This window comes from Aspergillus fischeri, genomic scaffold (genome assembly GCF_000149645.3).
Source record: "Aspergillus fischeri NRRL 181 1099437636266 genomic scaffold, whole genome shotgun sequence".
NCBI lineage: Eukaryota > Fungi > Ascomycota > Eurotiomycetes > Eurotiales > Aspergillaceae > Aspergillus > Aspergillus fischeri.
In genome coordinates, this window is record NW_001509760.1 from 769,506 (window position 1) to 788,985 (window position 19,480).

Below are 19,480 nucleotides of genomic sequence, written 5' to 3' on the forward strand. Positions count from 1 at the left end.
TTATATTATTAGTTTACTACTGTGCACATTATTCTTTCTCTCACCCATTAACTACGTACTTTCACTCCAGCATAAGTCATATTGGAAGATGCTTAGCGGTCCTGTAACGGCGGCAAGACTGATAGGGTTAGGTAGTCTACCGCACTACAGTAATTGGTCGAGTACTATGTATGCATCTGATTAAATTATGCGGTGAAGCAAGGTATAACCAGGATAAACTCAGGTGTATATGCTTTTTCAGAATAAGACCTGTCATGACTAATAAGATTTACCTCTTTAGTCTGTTTCCTATTCTGTTAAAGTTGACATATGTGAACTTGGTTCGCGTGGAAAGTTAAATAACTTCATGACATCACGACCTTGTTTGGTACCTGTGATGCCGATTCTCATCTAGCACCTATCACATTCTGAATGGATCCTGGTCGCATGACCATTGTCCTGCTTATGAATTGTGATGATTCATCTGGTCTCTCCTAATACATAACTCGGAAGTCCATCAACACAATGATACAATCAATGTAACATACATCCCGACCACCTGAACTATGAGTGACACTATTATAACCAGATGTGACGACCTCCCAGAGCCAAAAGAGCTCGCCGAAGCCTACGAGCTCGAACTTCAATCCCAAAATGGCCAAACGATCCGGTTCGGCGAGCTAGTCGCAGGAAAAGGAGCCCAGATCACAACGATTGTGATTTTCAGTATGTCTCTTACCCACGCTGCCTTACTCACCTTCCCATCCGCTGACCATCCACGTCCGTCACTTCTTCTGCGCCTATGATCAGGACTACGTTCGCGTAGTCTCGCGGCGTCTCACCAACTCCGTCCTCTCGACCCTTCCCAACCCCACCGGCCCATCGCAGCTCATCATAATCGGCTGCGGTGACTCCCAACGCATTGTCCCTTATGTATCGGAGACTGAAGCCACGTTCCCCATCTACACGGACCGCACGGGGAAGATTTACGAGAAGCTGCACATGAAGAGGACGGGGTCACACTTCACTCAACCGCCCTCTTATGCGCAGATCTCTTTCTTCGGTGCGCTTGGAAAAACATTCGGACAGATGTTTCGGAGTGGGTGGCAGGCGTTTCGAGGGGGTAGCTGGGGGCAGAACGGCGGCGAGTGGGTGTTTCGAGGGGGCAAGTGTGTTTATGTCCATCGGATGGAGCATGTCTCGGATCATTTGACAGCGGACCGATTGCTTGAAGTGCTCAGCCATGATGAGCCAGCTGAAACGAAGTAGGAAATGGCGAGATTGAGTAGGTATCTGTTGGATTACCAGCTCCGCTGAGTGTATATAGCCCTGAAGAGGGATATTCACTAGTTAACCCGCCATTTGGCATTTGCAGTGGTATCCTGATTAGGAGGGTTTCTTTATTACTCAATAGGTTCTTCACTTGCATTCACTTATTCATCTGGAGAGGCTCTGTCCCATTCTGACGTGGATGGTGAAATGACCAATGAGAAGGATTTTCCGGCTGACCGATGCTTGCTACTTTAGGTCTGGGCGTCTGGCGCATTCTGTTATGAAGTGTCACATCGATGCGGGGTATATAAGACAATGAGATGCGCAACAAGACCCCAGCTGAATATCCAAAATGGACAAGGAAATCTCAATCCTCTGTTTCGGCGCCTCCCTTACAGCCGGATACTACCATTTTGGATGCGAGTATCATCCATACGCCTTGACACTGAAAGATAAACTGCAGGCAGCCTTTCCCACCACCACATTCACCGTTGACGAGGACGGCCTTCCAGGCGATTTAGTCATCAGCCCTGGACGATTTCTGCCTCGGATCCAAGAAAAATGTGTGTTGAGTCCATTATCTTTCTTGCGGTGCAGAGTCTGACCATAACAGTTGACGGATCCAACTATGACTGGGTTATCGTTCTCGGGGGAACAAAGTATGTTGCTTCGTCCTTACGGCTGGAGGGGCCTGATGCTAACGTCAGCAGTGATCTCGGGAGAGGCTATCCAGCTTCGAAGATATACCCTGCCCTGCAAGAGGTGTGGGAGGTAGCTCTAGACAGCGGCGCAAATGTTCTCGCCCTGACTATCCCGGAATGCTCGGTCGCCAGTAAGACGCTCGACACGAGGAGGAACGATGTGAATTCATCCATACTCGGTCATAAAGCGGAGGGATTGTGAGTTCAATACAGATGCGAATAGTGCAAAGTAGCTAATCTTGGGATAGCCACGCGTTTGACCTGCACGGGAAAATCCCGTATCACAACGCCACAGAGGAATTCAGGAAGAGAATCTGGGATGATGGACTGCATTTCACTGCCGAGGGGTATGATCTCGTAGGTGAGGTGGTCGCTGGGCATGTGATTGCGCTGCTCAAGGACAAAGGTTTATAAGAAGAGTTGCAGGAGGCTCTGTCCCTGCGTTCGACCCGGTGGCTCAAATACAAGCAGACAGTACTCGCGGTCGGATCGCGTAACTAATATTCAGTTCGAACCTCATATCGTAGTCCGCAGTGTAGTCGCCCTAGAGCACGTTTGCTGATATAACTGCCGTGTTCTTAACGGAAGCCACAGGACTCCTCCCCGGCCGCAAAATCAACTACAGTAGGATCCCCTGGCCTAACAGCAAAGATGGCACCGTCAATCTACCACGGCATGGCGGAAAGAGTAGACGGGTACAAGTCCCAGCAGCTTCTCGAGGAACAACTCCTTAGTAATAAAGCATTAGGACGGAGGAAAGAGCCAAGAGTGGGAATAAGAATGCCTGGGGCGTAAGGCAGGTAGACTGAACTCGTTATAATATCGTAAGATAAAAGCAAGACGATGACTGGTATGAAGCACTAGTTACAGTAACGTGGAATAAAGCCGCGGTTTAGAGCAACTGAATAAGGGTCTGACCCAACATTCCCCAATGCTTCTCTACAAACAGCTACCATGAGCTGCGCTCACGGTTCTTCGAGGATGGCCATCAGTCCATCTGCGATGGCAACTCCTTGCATCCCTTATGGGCCAGCCATACACTTGATGCTCTTCAACACACACCTCTTGGTCAATACAAGAATTATTGAGATACACCAGCCAGACCTCTTGCATGCTGTTTCGAAGTGCCTTTTCGCACCATACCTCGTCCACAATCACCAATTCTGGTCCACAGAGTAAACGACCACAGTTCCTCAGATCAGGCACATCCGTCAGGACGATTCTCAAGCAGAGGTTGACAGGGGTGCCAGGTAGGCTCATGTTGTGTGCCTCACAGCTCACCCTACATGGCTCGTTCACACAGCTATTGTCAAAACCATGAGATGCATTGTATGAATTGTTGATTTGGAAGGTGGTACCCACACTCCAGCTGATGCAGCATCCAATAGAGCAGATATTACGCGGAGTGCCTGACTTCCACGACACATCCCCTTGAGTCCGATCGATCAGTCCTCTGCATGCACTCAACACAACCACATGACTGGCGCTGAATACGATCTAGTCGGAGTCAATGTTTGCTTCCCACTTATCCACTGGTGTGGGTGATGGTCCAGGCGCAGGCACAGGCACGTTCTGACGTTTGACCGGAGCAGGTATGGGCATGGGTGGAGCTGGCGGATTAGGATCTTGCACAACCAGAGTCGCGAGGTGCTCCGGTGGATATTCAACAAACAACCAGCACTCATTGTTGCGAGAGGAGGATGGCCATCAGTAAAAATGATAAAAGGAACAGTTTCAACTTCAGTAGGGCATAAAGTGAGAGGGGACTTGGATGTAGTTATTCTTCAGCATACCGTACAGGACGGTAACTGTATTTATGCTGTTGCTGAGAGCACACAGCCACTCCTTCGAGTTTCAAGAGGAGTGCTGTATCATCATACGGCTGGATCTGGCCCAATCTCTGCAGCAGAAGGAAGAGACAGATCGCTTGGCTTGGCTGCCACAGATTCAAGGTTAAGCGGTAGTTGTGATCGCCCTATCCCACGTTCCCCATCCAATCGGATGTACACAATTTCGGGGACCAAGAGTCGGAAATAACGCCCTGAACAATGTCGATCCTGCAGGATGGTAATCTCCCGCAAACTTGTATTAGCCGGCTGTTAGATTACTTTTCAGGATCAACCTACAATGCGTTATTTCTGTGACTGATTGGAAGGAAGGGCAGCCAGAACCCTTCTGAATGAGACATCTTCATATCCAGCCTACATAGGCGGGCAACGATCCCTATTTTGTAGGACTCAACCCCGCTTGCTGAGTGGCTGAAAAAGGGTCGACCATCCTGTCACATATCTCGGTATCTTCCTGTCGGCGCTCCATCTTCCTCTCCTCCTTCAGTCCTTCTTTCCTTTACTGCCTTGAAATCAGTCGATACCAGATTCCTTCCTCTTCCAGGCGGCGAGAGACACGCGCCATAGAGCTGTTCCTGACTGCCAAGCTACCACTAAGGACACTGAAGGCGTGGCAGCTGAAAGGAGTTGGGAGAGTATTGTGGTGCCTTCAGTCACATGGGAAGGTGAGCTTATGTTTGGTCTGTGTTGGGGTCATTGTTTATTCCTTTGTTTAGCTACTCTTTTAGAATTGAAATTATAACAGTTGGCCTAGAGATAGTAATCAGGCAATGTGCCAAGCTTCAACGTGTTACATGTCAATTCCTGACAAACTATGTACAGTTATACCCCGTAGCAGAGCTTGCTGGCACATGCAACAGGGCTAGACCGCAGACTAAACGATAGACTGATGTATTTTGTTTTTAGACTGAGACCAGCACAGTCGGATATTATTCTGAAGTGAGACATTAGCCCGACTTAGATCTACCCCATAAAGCATTCGTAGCTAATGATAGCCACACATTCCAGGGTAGTATACATTGCCCTTCAAGGCTGGTATTTCGATCTGCTCGTCATACGGCCCCTTCAATGATAGCTTGCTGCACTGCGTAGCCCAACCCACCTAGGACAGAAGGTTTCCACCATAGCGCTTAGTAGTACTCCTCCATCATTTATACCATTTGTTCATTTGAAATGTGACCCGTGATTAACAGTCTTGCACCACCATCTGAAATCTAGAAACTCTCGCCACCGTGAGTCTGCATACCGTTTATCGCGGCTGGAATTTGTCAGCTAAGCCAGGAGGAAAATGGGCTACCAAAGCGCTACTGTCTATCATCTGCCAGTCGATACTGGAAGCAGGTGTCGTGATTGGAAAGCCTTCAATGTCATCATTTGCCACAGACCAATTGGTCAACACCGTCGCATCAAAAAGCGGGAATTGAATGTTGAAACGGGCGGGATTCCCTGAATATACGTTTATTAGCTCCATACTAGGGTAAAGTTTGGAAGGTATGTCTTCCGCAGTTACCTTGCGGATCCGGACAGATGGAATGATTGTGAAATGATGCCAGCGGAATGTGCGAAAGCAATGAGTTTGTCTCATCATTTGATTTGCCGATATTGATACAGTTGCGATTCCCGAGAATGACCTTCAAAGCTCTCGCTGCCTTCTGTGCCTCCTTCGAAGAGCTGCTAGAATGGACCCAAATGTCGTATGTTTTTTGAAGTGACGTCCAGATGGTCGCCTCGGCGACGGCGCCTGCACCTGCTTTACTTTGGGGATGAGCTCGCTGTAGGTAGGAGCACAGGATGCTAGTGGCGAGTAGAAAATCATGGTTAACCAGAGAAGAGACCCGCCATCGCTCCTGATACAATCGGCAGAACGGTTGCGTTTCTTCTTGGAGAACGTGCTGGTAGTCGAGAAGTTTGAGCGCCGCATCTAGACACGCCTGCTGGGAGTAGCCGTTCTGCGTGTCTGCTTGCCAGCTATGCAGGTATCTCTGGTGCAACACAATTCGCGCACGGTGAAACATAATCTCCAAGAACACCTTTTGCATGATCACCTGCGGTGAATCCATAATGCAGTGGGCCATAGAAACCCACCGGAGACATGGTGGAATTGCGCTATGCGCATCTTGAAGCATGTTATCCATCTTCATTATCTCTGTGTAAGGACATTGCCTTGTGTCAGTCACGAGATCCCACACGAAGCCGATTGTTGTCATCATTCTTGCCTTGGCAAGGCGGTAGAGCATGGGGGTGAGTTCGGTCTCGGGTCGCGAAGCCGGCATAGCAGCCGTGTCTGGATCAAAGTCGTTGTCGTGAAGGTTCGACGGTCCTCCTGTGTCAGTTTGCCAATGCTTGATCAGTCGAGGAAGGCCCATTTGAGTAGAGAGTCCAATGTCAAGCTCGACAACCGTAGCCCAGACACGCTTGCGCATCTCCGCTATGAAGGGAGACATGCTGGGGAAGTGATACGGGTCCCTGTGGTAGCCCATATGCATTGCCAGCTGTACTATCGTTCCCAGGAGGATCCATACCCCGAGTTCGGCGTCACTCCGGAGGAATACCTCCACGGCAATGTACAACATGAGCGTCTCGAGCACATATGGGCCCCCTTTGGCATACTCTCCTAATATAAGGCATTGCACAACCTTCTGACGGAAAAATTCAATCTTGCTTTCAAGGTCGTGCTCTCTTGACAAGGATGCGGGCGTTTGGATCCCCGGATGTAATCTGAATTTCTGAAACTGGGTTGCGAGGCACATTATAGTGAACAGGAGGCCCAGCCATATAACTGGCGTTTCTGACGGGTTTTCCCAAAATCTTTCATACTGGATCTAGCCGTCAGCTGTAAGCATGTTTGTCGGGAAGAGTTCCAATACCTCCTTCAGAAACTCGACACTATGCAGTACCGCTTGATACTCCATTAGTCTAAAGCATACCAGTCGTGCCGGGAGTGAGCTAACCTGGTGACATATCGAATGAGTTGAAATAGCCTGAAATCAATCGATCGACAACCGGCCGCTCTGGAATCGTCGCCAGAATTTCTTCCTTAGTCACAGGTCTCGTACACCCATAGAGGAGCTGAGGACCGCCCCTCTCAGCAACAGAGAATTCATCCAGCGGAGTATCATCTTGCACTTCGCCTTCCTCGTCGAGATGAATTTTCAGGTCGGCAATCCCATCAAGAACGGCGGCCCAATGAGCGCTGTTGACATAGTTGGTACTCGATTGAGTCAACTGTAAACTGCCGCAATCAGGTGCTGATGACTTGCCTTTGAAGAGGTCTGCGTATGGGGAAGTAGCAAACGATCGATCGGCCGAAGCTATGGGAGAATCCCGGTGTACGGAAGGTGCTGGATTGGAGCTACTCGTTGACGCGGTTTGCATCAGGCTGACCACAAGATTCTCTAATTGCTGAATCCTCTCTTGAATATTTGGCCGCCGCTGGTGAGCATCAATCGGCTTTGAGATATAAGTACAAGAAAGAGCTAAACCTCGGTCTGTGCAATTCCCACATGGCTGCTGTCGGTCACATCGGATCCTGCGATCGACAAGATTGAGATGTTGCCCGTTAAACTAAGAGACTGTCTTCGAAGAAGAGACTCACTTCCTTTGTCTGCAGAGACTGCAGGAAAGCGGCGGTCGTTCTCGACGCCTGCTAGATGGCAGACGTGCTCTGCCCCTTGCTGTTTTGCCCGGTCCCCATTCCGGAAGTTGAGGTTCTTCGTGATCTGCCATGTTTTTGATGTAGCCAATAAAACAGGAAGATAATCCGAGTGAGTATTGCGGGAGCCACAGGTCAGCAGCTTGATTTGATGGGCCAGCTATGGTCAAGCTGGCTTGAAGTCGCTTGACGAGGAGGTGATATGATATCGTTCGTCAGCCCCGCCTCAAAAGTGGTAATCCCTGTGTTTCACCCTAGTCTACTTGGTTATTAGCGTAGCCTGGTGTTTACATAGATGTTGGTATCCTCCAGTTTTTTGGCCCGTTCCGATGGCCCGCCCCGATGCTCCGCGCCGATAGTCCAGCAATATGTGTGTCGTGGTCCTCGTGGTGGAGAAGATGCAGTGCCTTATCCCGACCAAAGGATTCAAATCCGCTAATTCTAGAATGCCTTCTCTGGGGGTCCTTTTTAATATTGCCAACGGCTCTATGACCTATCTTTTGTATAAATTAAAACTATGGCCAGATCGGATCTTTTTGAATTCTAGTGCAAGTCTCATCGGGGCTATTGGTCAGCCAGAGCAGATAAAGGAAAAGAGCATCGAACCTGTTATAAACGAAATGGATAAGGAATCTGCACAACTGGAGTCAACTGGCTGGGACGGTCCCAATGACCCCGAGAATCCGCTTAACTGGTCGTCTTGCAAAAGAAACCTACACATCGCGGTTGTCGGCCTCTTGACGCTTAATGCGTAAGTATCACAACCACCACCCAAGCTTATGACTTGTAAGTTGTCGCTAATTCGCTGTTCAAGAAACCTGGCTGCCACCATGTTTGCTCCCGGCGCAGAACAACTGGCGAAAGAATTCGGAGTCACCGATTCAACTATTGAGGCTATGACAGTTAGCCTCTACGTGCTTGGATTTGCCTTTGGCCCTCTCCTCTTCGCGCCTCTCTCAGAGCTATACGGGCGCCTTATTCTGTACCACATATGCAACGCTGTCTATTTTGCGTTCACAGCAGGCTGCGCTTTCAGCACTAATGTGGGTATGTTCCTGGTCTTTCGGTTTATTTGCGGATGCGCTGCATCAGGTCCTATGAGTATTGGAGGTGGTACGGTTGCAGACGTCACCCCTCCCCAGAAACGAGGAAAGGCGATGGCGTTATTCGCCATGGGCCCAAACCTAGGACCTGTACGTGATCACCCCTTGAAGAGCTACACCTGGCAATCTCGATACTGACAGGAGGCTTCGGGGAATAGGTGCTGGGACCAATCATCGGAGGGTTTGTGTCCCAATACGCAGGCTGGCGCTGGACGCTCCGGATCATTCTGATATTGGTAAAGTGAGTCGCCTCTATGTATGATATACAATTCTAACCAAGTTTACTGTCAGTCTGGAGCCCTCGGCATCGCCACTGGGGTCTTAATGCGGGAGACGAGCGCGGCTGTCTTGCTGAATCGAAAAGCAGGCTGGACTCGCAAAGAGGTTGCAAAAGCCAGGATAGCCGAGCCCAAGAGGAAACAACAAGACTCACCCTCCCGAATGCTGTTGCATGGCCTTACACGTCCCATGAAGCTGTTGATCTTCTCACCAATCGTCCTGCTTATCTCGCTATACACCGGGATTATGTTCGGCCTCATCTTCTTGCTTTTCACCACGTTCCCTTCGGTATTTCAAGGGGTGTACGGATTCGACGCCGGAACTTCGGGATTGGCCTACCTCGGCCTAGGGCTGGGCATGTTTTTCGGTCTAGTTCTCTTCTCCATCCTTAGCGATAAGCTTCATGGACAGGCGGAAGACGGAGGCACAGCGCAGCCTGAACAGTGCCTTATCCTGATGAAGTGGCTTGGTCCTATCGCCCCATTGGGTTGCTTCATGTACGGCTGGAGCGCACAGTACCATACTCACTGGATAGTGCCAATCATCGGGACTTTCATAATTGGCTTTGGCTCTTTATTCGTCGTCATCCCAGGCCAGATGTATCTCGTCGATGCCTTCGGGTCGGCAGCGGCGGCGTCCGCTCTCGCGGCCAACCTCCTCATCCGATCCCCTTTTGGTGCCTTTCTGGATCTCGCTGCCGCCCCTCTGTATGATACTCTGGGACTGGGCTGGGGAAATAGTGTGCTGGGCTTTATCACGCTGTCGTTCATGCCAGTGCCGTGGTTGTTTTACCGCTACGGCGAAGCTTTGAGGACTCGTTTTGCAGTCGACAAGTACATGTAGTGACATTTTTCACTCTCCTTCGGAGATGCTTCAACGTTCTATAAAATATAGAGTTCGGAGTACCAAATTGCGATTTCCGCGGGAATGGTTCATCACAGTATGTACGCACATGTTGCCGCATTTGACTATGATCAAACGGGCAAGTGCATGACGAATAAGCCCCATCCCAATGAGCGAGCCTCGTCTGTATTTGCCTAGTGTTTAAACTATCACTTGGACCAAATAGAGTAGATATCCCTGTGGAGATGAGAATAGGCCGTCGCCAATGTATGTAGTATGGCTTAGTTCCCGGTCGTGTCCCGTGTTCGTTTTGCTTTACCACTTTGGGACGCCGACTGGTGACAATTTGAGGTTGGATTCCACTTGTTGATTAAATACTAAACCATTTACTTTATAATAACGATGTCGATGCATATATAAACTGTGGAAATCGCTGGCAGTCGGACTCTCTGTAAAAGTAAGCTCCCTGGCGAACGAAAACGACCGCAATGGATACTATCCTTTCGGATCACTACGACAAGACCCCTAGACCGTTTCACGCTGGCGCTCTGGCTGCATACAATGCTCAGGGAGATTCAATTTATTCCATTATCCAAGGCACCCAGACCGCGGACCCTGCCGGCCCTCCAGTCACCGAAGATTCAATCTTCTGGGTCGCGTCCTTGACCAAAATCGTCACGGCCGTCGCTGTGACGATTGTCGTTGAGCGAGGCTTGATTTCACTTGACGATGATGTCGGGAAGGTTGTGCCAGAGTTGGCAGCGCCAGAGGTCCTGTATGGATTCGATGAAGATGGTATTGTTCCTGAGGAAGATTCCCGTCGCCAGAGGAACCGCCATGCTGACAATCTTCCTCCTAGGAAAACCCATCATCAATCGAACGCAGAAGAAGCTCACGTTGCGCCATCTCTTGACACATACAAGCGGCTTCACATATAGTGTGATGAGCGAGAATCTGCAGAAGTGGGCTGCGTATCATGGGAGAAACATCGACCACACGCAGGGAACTTATGTACTCCGTTCCCTTTCTGCAAATCCCGCTGATAAATGAACTGACCAAAGCCGTCGCCCAACTGTAGGACTCAATCACCTACCCTCTTATCTTCGAACCGGGCGAGGATTGGAGATACGGACCCGGAGTGGACTGGGCTGGACGAGTGGTAGGTCTCTGACCGCACCATTGATTCAGTACGGCACTTAACCATGGCACATGTAGGTCGAAGTTCTCTCCGGAAAGAGACTCGGGGAGTTTATTCACGAGAACATCTGCCACCCATTGAATCTCCAATCTACCACCTTCCACCCGGAGACACTGCCTGACTTCGAGAAGAGAAAAGTGGAGATCGCCCTGCGCACCGAAGACGGATCCCTAACTCCATCCAAAGAGATATTCCCCCTGCCTACGCCGGACGATCTCGGCGGTGGGTCACTGTATTCCACCCCTCGCGAGTTCACCGAGTTTCTGTCTGCTCTTCTGGCAGGAGGTCGAGGAGTCATCAGACCCGAAAGCGTGGATGAGATCTTTCGGCCTCAGCTGCCGGAAGCTGTGAGGATAAGGTTGAACCAGCAAGTTAATATGCCGGCAGCGCAAGCAATGAAATGGTCGTTTACGACAGGGGATCAAGTCGATTTCGGGCTGGCCGTCGCAGTCACAGTCGGTGATGTTCCAGATGGTCGTGCGGATGGCACAGTTTCGTGGGGAGGACATATCAATACTCATTTCGTAAGTGCCTTTCTGGGTCTGCTGGTCGGAAGAAGGGCGAGCGCTGATGGGATGGATGATACCAGTGGGTCGATCGGAAGACAGGAGTATGTGCGACGAGCTTCTTCCAGCACCTCCCTCCGTCGGATCCCCAGGTGATTGCACTCCGGGATGAGTTCGAGACGGAGCTGTATAGGCAGATACGCCATACAAAGTCGTAGGAACCCACGTTACTACGTCGGTTTATCTCGGTGGGGCCGCACTGTGTATTAAGCAGGGCTACAGTAGTCTACTATGTGGAAGCATGTTTAGAGATGACGTGGTTTATAAGATTAGAACATTCTATATGAGTCTGTGGACTTAGGAAGGGCCATCAACAATAAGTAATTTCTTTGAGTCAGTTGATTTATGTCTGGGGTAGTCAAACACCCTTAGCATATAGCTCTTAATCCATATAGCTTCATGTTTCAGAACATGCGACAAACTTTCTGGTACAAAGGCCCGCATACATTGCTGGTTGACTTGGCTGATATCAGATAAAACTAATGGGGCATATCTGGACAGCAGCATCATGAGCCTCTTTGAATCCACAGATCATGCCCCGGCTATAGTTTCGCTCTCGATCTGTCGCAAACAACGTGGTTGCAGTTAAGCACATAAGCGGGGTCAGAGCCCGATCGTGGTCTCTTATCGACAATGCGACGTAGGTTTGGAAGTTCGATTCCCCAGCAACCGCACAGGGGGACGAGGCAATGTTGAGAATCATCGTGTCGGATTGCGAGTTTTGTGAAAATCAGGCGCCCAGGAGAGGGTTTTCTTTCAATGTCCAGTTAGACCAGGACATAATGATGCTATTTTGGCGAGTACATCGTTCTAGTTGGAGCTTCCTTCTGGCGGCTGTGGCCCCTACACATTCGATTATGCCCCTTAGCATACAGATCCTATCCAATGATAAGTATCTTCTTTTTGATGGTCATCGGAAAAGGAATGAGGTCAACTTCTCCCTACGGAGCAGACAGACTTCATATGTAGGGTTAGGGTCACTTCCCTATGCCCAGCTCAACAGAGAGCAGTGCATTCCAGTCTGTTTCTTTCGTTGCAAACATTGACATACACATAGCTGCCTTTGCTCTTTTAATATAGTTTCTTTTCTTCTGTGTCTACTTTTTTGTGCCTCTCTGTAGTCTTGACTTCCACATCTCATGTATTCAAACATAGGAAATAAGCCAGAATGGCAATAGCACCTTGTCGCTGATACTATGTCCTCAATATTATCTACCCAAATCATGCCGACTGTCCGGCCTCAAGAACGAGAGAAGTCGGTGGATTCCAGAAATAGACCCCTGCAATTCCTCCTTGGCATATGTTTTGCCTATACCTGCCATTCGTAGTTCTCCGGAAGGTCTGGTTTTGAGTTAACATTGAATCAGTTGGCTCTGGCAGAGATTTCACTGCTTGGAGTTGATATTCGTCCAAGGGACGTCACGACGAAGGATGACCGGTCCTTAGCAAGGATATCACTTACAGGTAACCGACATCTAGTCCAAAATACATTAACAAGGACTCAACTCTCAAGCATGCGGTGAAGATGATGGTGAACTCGATGGGAATCCGAGATTCAATATCGATCATCATTCACACTCTGGATGGAGAAATTCAATGCGAGATCCCCACTGCAGTGCAGCCATCTCCGGGTGATAGACAGATCGCTACTTATCCCAGCAACGGTAGTCTCTCGACGAAGCCGGAATTTTGGAATTTCCATCAGGGTTTCTAGTGATGCTGGTGCGATTTGCAGCAGCTTCTCCACTTGCCCTCTCGGTAGTTGTATTGGCCCCATGGTATCGTAAAGCCAAGTCTCCGACTAGCTCATTTGATAATTGAAGCATATTTTCATACAAGAGTATCCAACAAGCTGGGTTCGCATGATTGGTGCTGATCTCCATCAATACTAACAGTACCCCGCTGCATGTGAGACATCCTTAGCACGAGATGTCAGCGTCGCCGTCAATTTCAACCTTCCTTCATCTTCTCTCCATCCATCAATTGCTTTTAGAGATTTATTCACAGGCCAATTTTATCCGACCACTAGAATTATCCATGGCATCAAGGCGTGGCATCTTTCCTCTCTATGCGAACATCCATCATGGAATAATATCCCGCCAATACGGACTCCGCAGATGCCCTCAACCTATTGCATCCTTCTCGAGCCATTTTGCTGTCGCAAACAAACAGATCGGCCCTCAAAAAGGCCAGTCGCAAGGCAATCATCCACAGAATCCAGAAATCCCATCCTTCAGTTTCGACTCTCTCGGTCTGAGCAAGACTACAAAGACCGTTGTCCTCGTCATTCTCGGTGTCTTTGGTACCATTGAAAGCTGGTTCTGGGCCCAAGCAATCTGGCGCTGGTGGAAGGGCGACGATGAAGATGCAAAGTAAACCCAGTCAAATTATGTTGTGAACTGGCTGCAGTACCTGGCGTCTTGTACGATAGAGAAGTCCTGCCTTCTACACATCTCCGCTCAATAGACTACTGATTCATCCATGATAACAACTTTCATATCAAACAAATTAGCCAGTACTATGAGTCATCCCCTCTTACACCCAGATATCAACATGCTTTCGATAAACGATCTGCACCCTGATCTCAAATACGAGTCGGACATATCATCATATCTGCCAAGCCGGCCATTCCCTCCAATCAAGGGCTATGAGTCACTATCCCCAATAAACACCATACTCACATTTATAAGCAGCTGGATTTCCCATGATCAGTCTGTCAGAATAATTCTTCTTGGCCAATCCAAACGCAATGACCAAATTAACACCTCCTATCCCTACCCAAACATGGACCAAAGATGCATACTTCATCTCGACCGACTCCGCGCTGATCCCCCTCGAAACCCTCAACGACTGGTTCGCATCAGACGACATATACTGGGCAAAGTCACTGCCCCTCGATATCCTGAAACAATCAGTTGAAAACTCCATGTGCTTCGGCCTCTACTACACGCCCGACCAGCCAGACAAGGCCAGCGCAGGGCCCGAGTTCATCGGCATCGCCCGATTCATCACAGATTACACTACCTTTGTCTACATCACCGACGTCTACGTGCTGTCCAGTCACCAAGGCAAAGGTCTGGGTAGTTGGCTTGTAGAGTGCATGGGCGAGGTTATCGATGCGATGCCGTATCTGAGACGGAGTATGTTGTTTACGATGGACTGGGAGCGGTCAGTGCCGTTTTACAAGAAAATCCTGGGGATGAGCGTGCAGGAGAGTAAGAATGGAGAGGGGATGGCTATGATGATGAAGAAGGGCAATGGATATCCGAAGTATGACTATGAAAAAGGAGTTTGATTTGGGACTTTTTCGGCCAGAGTTTAAAGAGTCGGTAATCAGAAGTCGGTCGATTTTGAAGGGAATGCGATAATTACGGACGGAGCATTTAATGCGGTTTATTTAGACGGTTAAAAGAATGGGGGAATCAATCAAAAACGACAAGAAAAAAAGATGACCTACGCAGGATTCGAACCTGCAATCTCTTGATCCGTAGTCAAGCGCCTTACCATTGGGCCAGCAGGCCTTGTTGACGACTTTCTGCCGTTATTGCTAAAATAGACCAGTGTGCCTTTCCGCGTTGGATAATACTTTGCGATTATGGATGACAATGCGTTTCAGCACGAAATATTTCGGGGAACAGAATTTGACTTAGAAGATATATCATTTTAATAAAATCACCAAAGGCTTCTTCTGAGGCAGGAAGACTGAGAAGACTTTGGGATTCGTGTCACCAATATATATTCTTCGCAGCTAGGTTTGTCAACCTCCGCGATACACTGAATGTCTGATGTAGGGCGCTTTTCAATGAAGTGAAGATAGGCAAGCAATCAACCATATTTGAAAGAAGGATATACATCATGTCTGTGGAACATCAACTATCTTTCCAAATGTGTCATATAGATATGAACAGTTTTACCATTTAGATGGTGGTCGAGGATGATTCAGGAGACATGTGCGTTTGCAGAATTGAAGAATCAAAAAAGAAGTTGAGTCTAGGACGACAGTTGCGCCAGTGCGTGGATGGAGCACCACCATTAGATACAACCAACAACATTGGCGTAACAGACCTCACAGACCTCACAGGTATGACCAACCAAGGCTAGGGGTCACAGTGTTGTGCGGCTAAATACAGACACCATTCAGATAAGACGTCCAGTAGCTCTGCTCGTCTGCGCTGTGGACTCTGTCATTCTTCTTGATGCCTCGTCCTGTGTCGACATCGGCAACAACGCTCGGCTCGTGGTGAAGTACAATGATGACTGCCACATGTCCTATGCTTTGCACATACTCCCCCCTTGAAAGATGTTTCGAGTCTTCGGAATATATATGTATATATATATATATATACATATTTGGGCAGGTGCTCCTCCAATTCCATCATGCTGAGTCAGATCTACTCTCAAGTTTAATTCGAGTGTATGCCAGACGCGAAGAAAAGAACAGAGAATATAGCATGACTATAGTATTGTAGCAATGGCCAGTCGAAGCAGGCACATTTTAAACATGGTCCAAAAGTAACCGAGTATTATCTTCATTCTACTCTTGTGTGCATACTATGGTCATCATTTTTGACGCCTGAGCTTACTATAATTACAAAAACAATACTAAATAGTAATGTGTCAGTGATGTGGAGGTTCCATAGGCCAATGTGACCACTACAAGTCCTCCGCATTACCCTTACATATTAGCATCGTTTGACAACAGAAGGCATGATCTTTAGCAGCTTCTCTTGATTCTAGCAAATTATGTTGTATCTTACCAGACGTAACCGTTGACTGTCTGTGTTGACTGCCCCGACCATTATATCTGCATAAATGCGACAGCACGACCCTCCGTGCATCACATGTATTATGAATAACCCCCTTGCAGTTGATGTAGCATTAATAATGTATCTCAAATTATGTTACGCTTTACGGGTTGGGATATCATGAGATCGATCGTCGAGCAAATGAAGGCAAGGCAAAGAATCCAGGTAGGTAGCACCTACGCAAAGGGCAAAAAAAAAAAAAAAAAGAAGCAATAGACTTTTGATGTAGCGATCCGATCCAATAGTATAGAGGTCTTGAGCAGTACTCATCCTAGGAACTCCACTTGCCGTCATCAAAGCTCTCTTACAAGAGAGCAAGCCTTGTGTAGGGTAGAGTGTGAAGAGAAATATCTATAGAGGTTATCCTGTGATTGGTTGTACCTTAGGCATGGGCCGCGTCAAGCTATCTGATAGGTTAATGTAAGAAGTGATTGAAGAGCAGAAGTTCAACGATCTTCATATTCAATTTGAAGATCATTCAACTAAAGGTCCTGTTTGAACGTGTACATGTAGAAATATTGTCTGCCAGACTGGGCCCGGGTCAGGTCTCAGAGACGCTGTCTACAATGGCTTCTATAGATCACTGCTTGACTCAGAACAGGAGTAATATCTAAGATAATGAGTCGACCAAGGATGCACTTCTAGCGCTTACTCTGCAGGCACCACATCATTCAAACCCTGAATTGAAGAGTATCCTTCCATTTCTGTATCCGTGATCTGCAAAGGAAAATCCCTTACACATTGACACGTTTACTAGGTGAGGAGTCAAGACGAAATATAAAAGCCATGATTTGCTAGCAGTAGAGGCTACTGGCATACTGCAAATTCTCTCTGGTCTCAAATGATGTACTCGATAGTCTACCTCCTTCTATTCTCAGTCTGGCTGCTACTTAGATCTGCATCCCAACTTTTGGGCGACAAAGTTCTTGAACTTTGATCTCCAAGAATCAAGGTGACATCCATTTCAAATATTTCCCAGGCCTGGACTTGGCCAGACGCTCATCCCGACCCGAAACAGGTCCGGTTTTCACCAAATCGAAAGAAGTCTTGGGGAAGGGAAACCGAAGCCAAGGCAGTTAGTTCCCTAGGCTACGGACCGAATCCACACCACAGCGGGTTCGGTGTGGCCCGTGTGGCTTTTTCTTCCCGGTATACAACGGTCAGGGTGACCAATCAGCTTGGATCACTGGGCACATGGAAACATGTTTGGCACCCCGTTCAGGAGTACTCGTAAAATTTCACGCTCCAAATCATCATATCCTAGGTAGATTAGTTTGCAGATCGATGTTTCAGAGGGTGGATCACTGTGGATCATATCGGGGGAAGGGAAGATGGGAAATCGTGCCGAATCGTCCAAAATAGGCAGGCAGTAAGTAGAATATACCAACGGAAACCTTCATATGAGAGATTGTGTTCTCTCCCGACTCTTGATTTTGATAAACTGGGAAGATTACCGTGTCATTAGCCAACGAGCACAACGCATCTTCTCAAAGAAGCAGAAATGGAATATGGTCATCCTTGTCTCCTTGGCGGGCTCCTTATCGCCTCTCTCATCGAACATCTATCTCCCCGCTATTGAGACCATATCCGCTGATCTGGGTGTGAACGCATCCCTTGTGGGGCTGACAATCACCATCTACATGGTTGTACAGGGGATTGGCCCCTTCATCTTCAGCACGCTCTCAGACACCTGCGGCCGCCGCCTCACGTTCACCATATGCCTCGTTATTTACATAGCTGCCAACCTGGCTCTCGCTTTTACGCCCAGTTATCCAATGCTAATGGTTCTGCGAGGCCTACAAGCTGCAGGATCTGCAGCCACCATTAGCATCAGCACTGGTGTCATCGTGGACATCACATCATCAAAGGAACGTGGTGGCTTCATGGAGGCGAATGCCGGTATGCGGTAGGTGCAGCGGATACATACCACATGCCACAAAAAGTAGTTCATATTACTGACTCCAACAGTATGACGGGCCAGGCGTTTGGTCCTGTCATCGGAGGTGCTCTGAACAGCGTATGGGGGTTCAGAAGCATTTCTTGGCTGCTGTCTGCCTTGAGCGTGGAGTGACAGCTTGGCCTTTGTTTCCTACCGAATGGCTTTGGCTGCATCTGCGGCTCGCTCAGCTCAGGCTGGCTCCTTGACCAAAGCTTCAGACGTGCCCAGGAGCGGTACAGATAGGAGCACAGCATTCCCTGCGACGAAAGAATCGCCAGCAGGCGCGACTTCCATCTTGTGCGAGTCCGTCTACATTACATGCCCCTTTTCAGCATCGCACTCGTCATCTCGCTCGCGCTGTGCGGACCCAGCTTCGAATTCAACGACTTACGGCGCCAGTTCGGTCCGAACCTCTCCGCGCCGCTCATTTTCCAGTTCTTGATCGCATTCGCGGCAATGGCTCTCTTCAGTATCAACCCGACGTTGCTGATCGACTGCTTTCCTGAGCGCCCTGCCAGCGCGACAGCCCTCAACAACCTGTGTCGTTGTCTGCTGGGCACGGCGGGTGTCAGCGTCATCCAGCCACTAATTGATGAGGTAAGGCTGATGAAAGCTTTCTTCATTGTAACTGGCGTAGTGCTTCTTTTCCAACCGCTCATTTGGGTCGAATGGAAAATGGGGGAGAGGTGGAGGCGAGAGCGAAAGGACAAGTTGGCTGCTGACAGACAAATTGTCTCGAAGCTAATGTGTAATGAAATCTATTGAGGAACAAATTAAACTGATAGAGCCCTTGACGCAAAACACGGCCTCAAGGACCAGTGGATTGGTGAGGGTGAGACTGAATAATCTGCGTGCCGAAGAGATGCCTGTGTTCACTAATCAGAAATTGAGCCGACTCGTGGTTCAAACCCGAAACAAGGATACAGCAACGGAGCAAATAATCCTCCCGATTGCATATACGATGGATGCGAGTAGATTCATTCCACTGGTCTAATAATAATAACGTGCTCAAGAGGCAAGAGCAACGACGTTTGATGGTCGTCCGCCGTCGCCGCTCTGCTACTTCAGCATTTCTGATATGTACAAGAGAGGTCGATGCTGAACTTGGTTGACTATGTAAAGTACTGCATGATTGTAAAAAGAACAGACAGACGTTACTTGGAAGCTGATGTAATGGAACGCTGTCCAGCTTGATCGAAGCGGCGACACATCGTTTGAAGGTAGTTGAGCGTACTTCCAGGTCGAAAGGCGAATCTGCAAAGCCAGCATATGGCTGAAAATAGAGAAGAGCGTGGG

At 48.6% G+C, this 19,480-nt stretch overlaps 8 protein-coding genes and 1 non-coding gene across 9 annotated transcripts, besides 1 other annotated feature; 7 read left to right on the forward strand and 2 right to left on the reverse strand.

The window, feature by feature from the left end:
- Positions 1 to 545: 545 nt before the first annotated feature.
- NFIA_049690 (uncharacterized protein) lies at positions 546 to 1,248 on the forward strand (the record flags this gene model as incomplete). Its single annotated transcript, XM_001257525.1, has 2 exons — positions 546 to 705; positions 806 to 1,248. The coding sequence occupies 2 exons, from the start codon at positions 546 to 548 to the stop codon at positions 1,246 to 1,248; spliced, it is 603 nt and encodes a 200-aa protein (XP_001257526.1).
- A 355-nt stretch (positions 1,249 to 1,603) lies between these two features.
- On the forward strand, positions 1,604 to 2,366 carry NFIA_049700 (SGNH/GDSL hydrolase family protein; the record flags this gene model as incomplete). Its single annotated transcript, XM_001257526.1, has 3 exons — positions 1,604 to 1,814; positions 1,865 to 2,150; positions 2,201 to 2,366. The coding sequence occupies 3 exons, from the start codon at positions 1,604 to 1,606 to the stop codon at positions 2,364 to 2,366; spliced, it is 663 nt and encodes a 220-aa protein (XP_001257527.1).
- Positions 2,367 to 5,271: 2,905 nt separating this feature from the next.
- Positions 5,272 to 7,174, reverse strand: NFIA_049710 (fungal specific transcription factor domain-containing protein; the record flags this gene model as incomplete). The annotated part of the gene is made up of 2 exons (XM_001257527.1): positions 5,272 to 6,413; positions 6,751 to 7,174. 2 exons carry the CDS (start codon positions 7,172 to 7,174, stop codon positions 5,272 to 5,274), a joined length of 1,566 nt encoding a protein of 521 aa, XP_001257528.1.
- A 645-nt stretch (positions 7,175 to 7,819) lies between these two features.
- Positions 7,820 to 9,676, forward strand: NFIA_049720 (MFS transporter; the record flags this gene model as incomplete). The annotated part of the gene is made up of 4 exons (XM_001257528.1): positions 7,820 to 8,202; positions 8,266 to 8,644; positions 8,713 to 8,790; positions 8,846 to 9,676. 4 exons carry the CDS (start codon positions 7,820 to 7,822, stop codon positions 9,674 to 9,676), a joined length of 1,671 nt encoding a protein of 556 aa, XP_001257529.1.
- Positions 9,677 to 10,164: 488 nt separating this feature from the next.
- On the forward strand, positions 10,165 to 11,536 carry NFIA_049730 (serine hydrolase domain-containing protein; the record flags this gene model as incomplete). Its single annotated transcript, XM_001257529.1, has 4 exons — positions 10,165 to 10,471; positions 10,536 to 10,687; positions 10,755 to 10,835; positions 10,892 to 11,536. The coding sequence occupies 4 exons, from the start codon at positions 10,165 to 10,167 to the stop codon at positions 11,534 to 11,536; spliced, it is 1,185 nt and encodes a 394-aa protein (XP_001257530.1).
- Positions 11,537 to 14,189: 2,653 nt separating this feature from the next.
- NFIA_049740 (GNAT family N-acetyltransferase) lies at positions 14,190 to 14,735 on the forward strand (the record flags this gene model as incomplete). Its single annotated transcript, XM_001257530.1, has 1 exon — positions 14,190 to 14,735. The coding sequence occupies one exon, from the start codon at positions 14,190 to 14,192 to the stop codon at positions 14,733 to 14,735; it is 546 nt and encodes a 181-aa protein (XP_001257531.1).
- A 154-nt stretch (positions 14,736 to 14,889) lies between these two features.
- Positions 14,890 to 14,961, reverse strand: NFIA_049750. The gene has a single exon. It is a non-coding gene; the product is annotated as a tRNA-Arg (tRNA).
- Positions 14,962 to 15,758: 797 nt separating this feature from the next.
- Positions 15,759 to 15,790: a microsatellite.
- Positions 15,791 to 17,753: 1,963 nt separating this feature from the next.
- NFIA_049760 (uncharacterized protein) lies at positions 17,754 to 18,316 on the forward strand (the record flags this gene model as incomplete). The annotated part of the gene is made up of 2 exons (XM_001257531.1): positions 17,754 to 18,151; positions 18,214 to 18,316. 2 exons carry the CDS (start codon positions 17,754 to 17,756, stop codon positions 18,314 to 18,316), a joined length of 501 nt encoding a protein of 166 aa, XP_001257532.1.
- Positions 18,317 to 18,502: 186 nt separating this feature from the next.
- NFIA_049770 (uncharacterized protein) lies at positions 18,503 to 19,178 on the forward strand (the record flags this gene model as incomplete). Its single annotated transcript, XM_001257532.1, has 2 exons — positions 18,503 to 18,781; positions 18,951 to 19,178. 2 exons carry the CDS (start codon positions 18,503 to 18,505, stop codon positions 19,176 to 19,178), a joined length of 507 nt encoding a protein of 168 aa, XP_001257533.1.
- Positions 19,179 to 19,480: the final 302 nt, after the last annotated feature.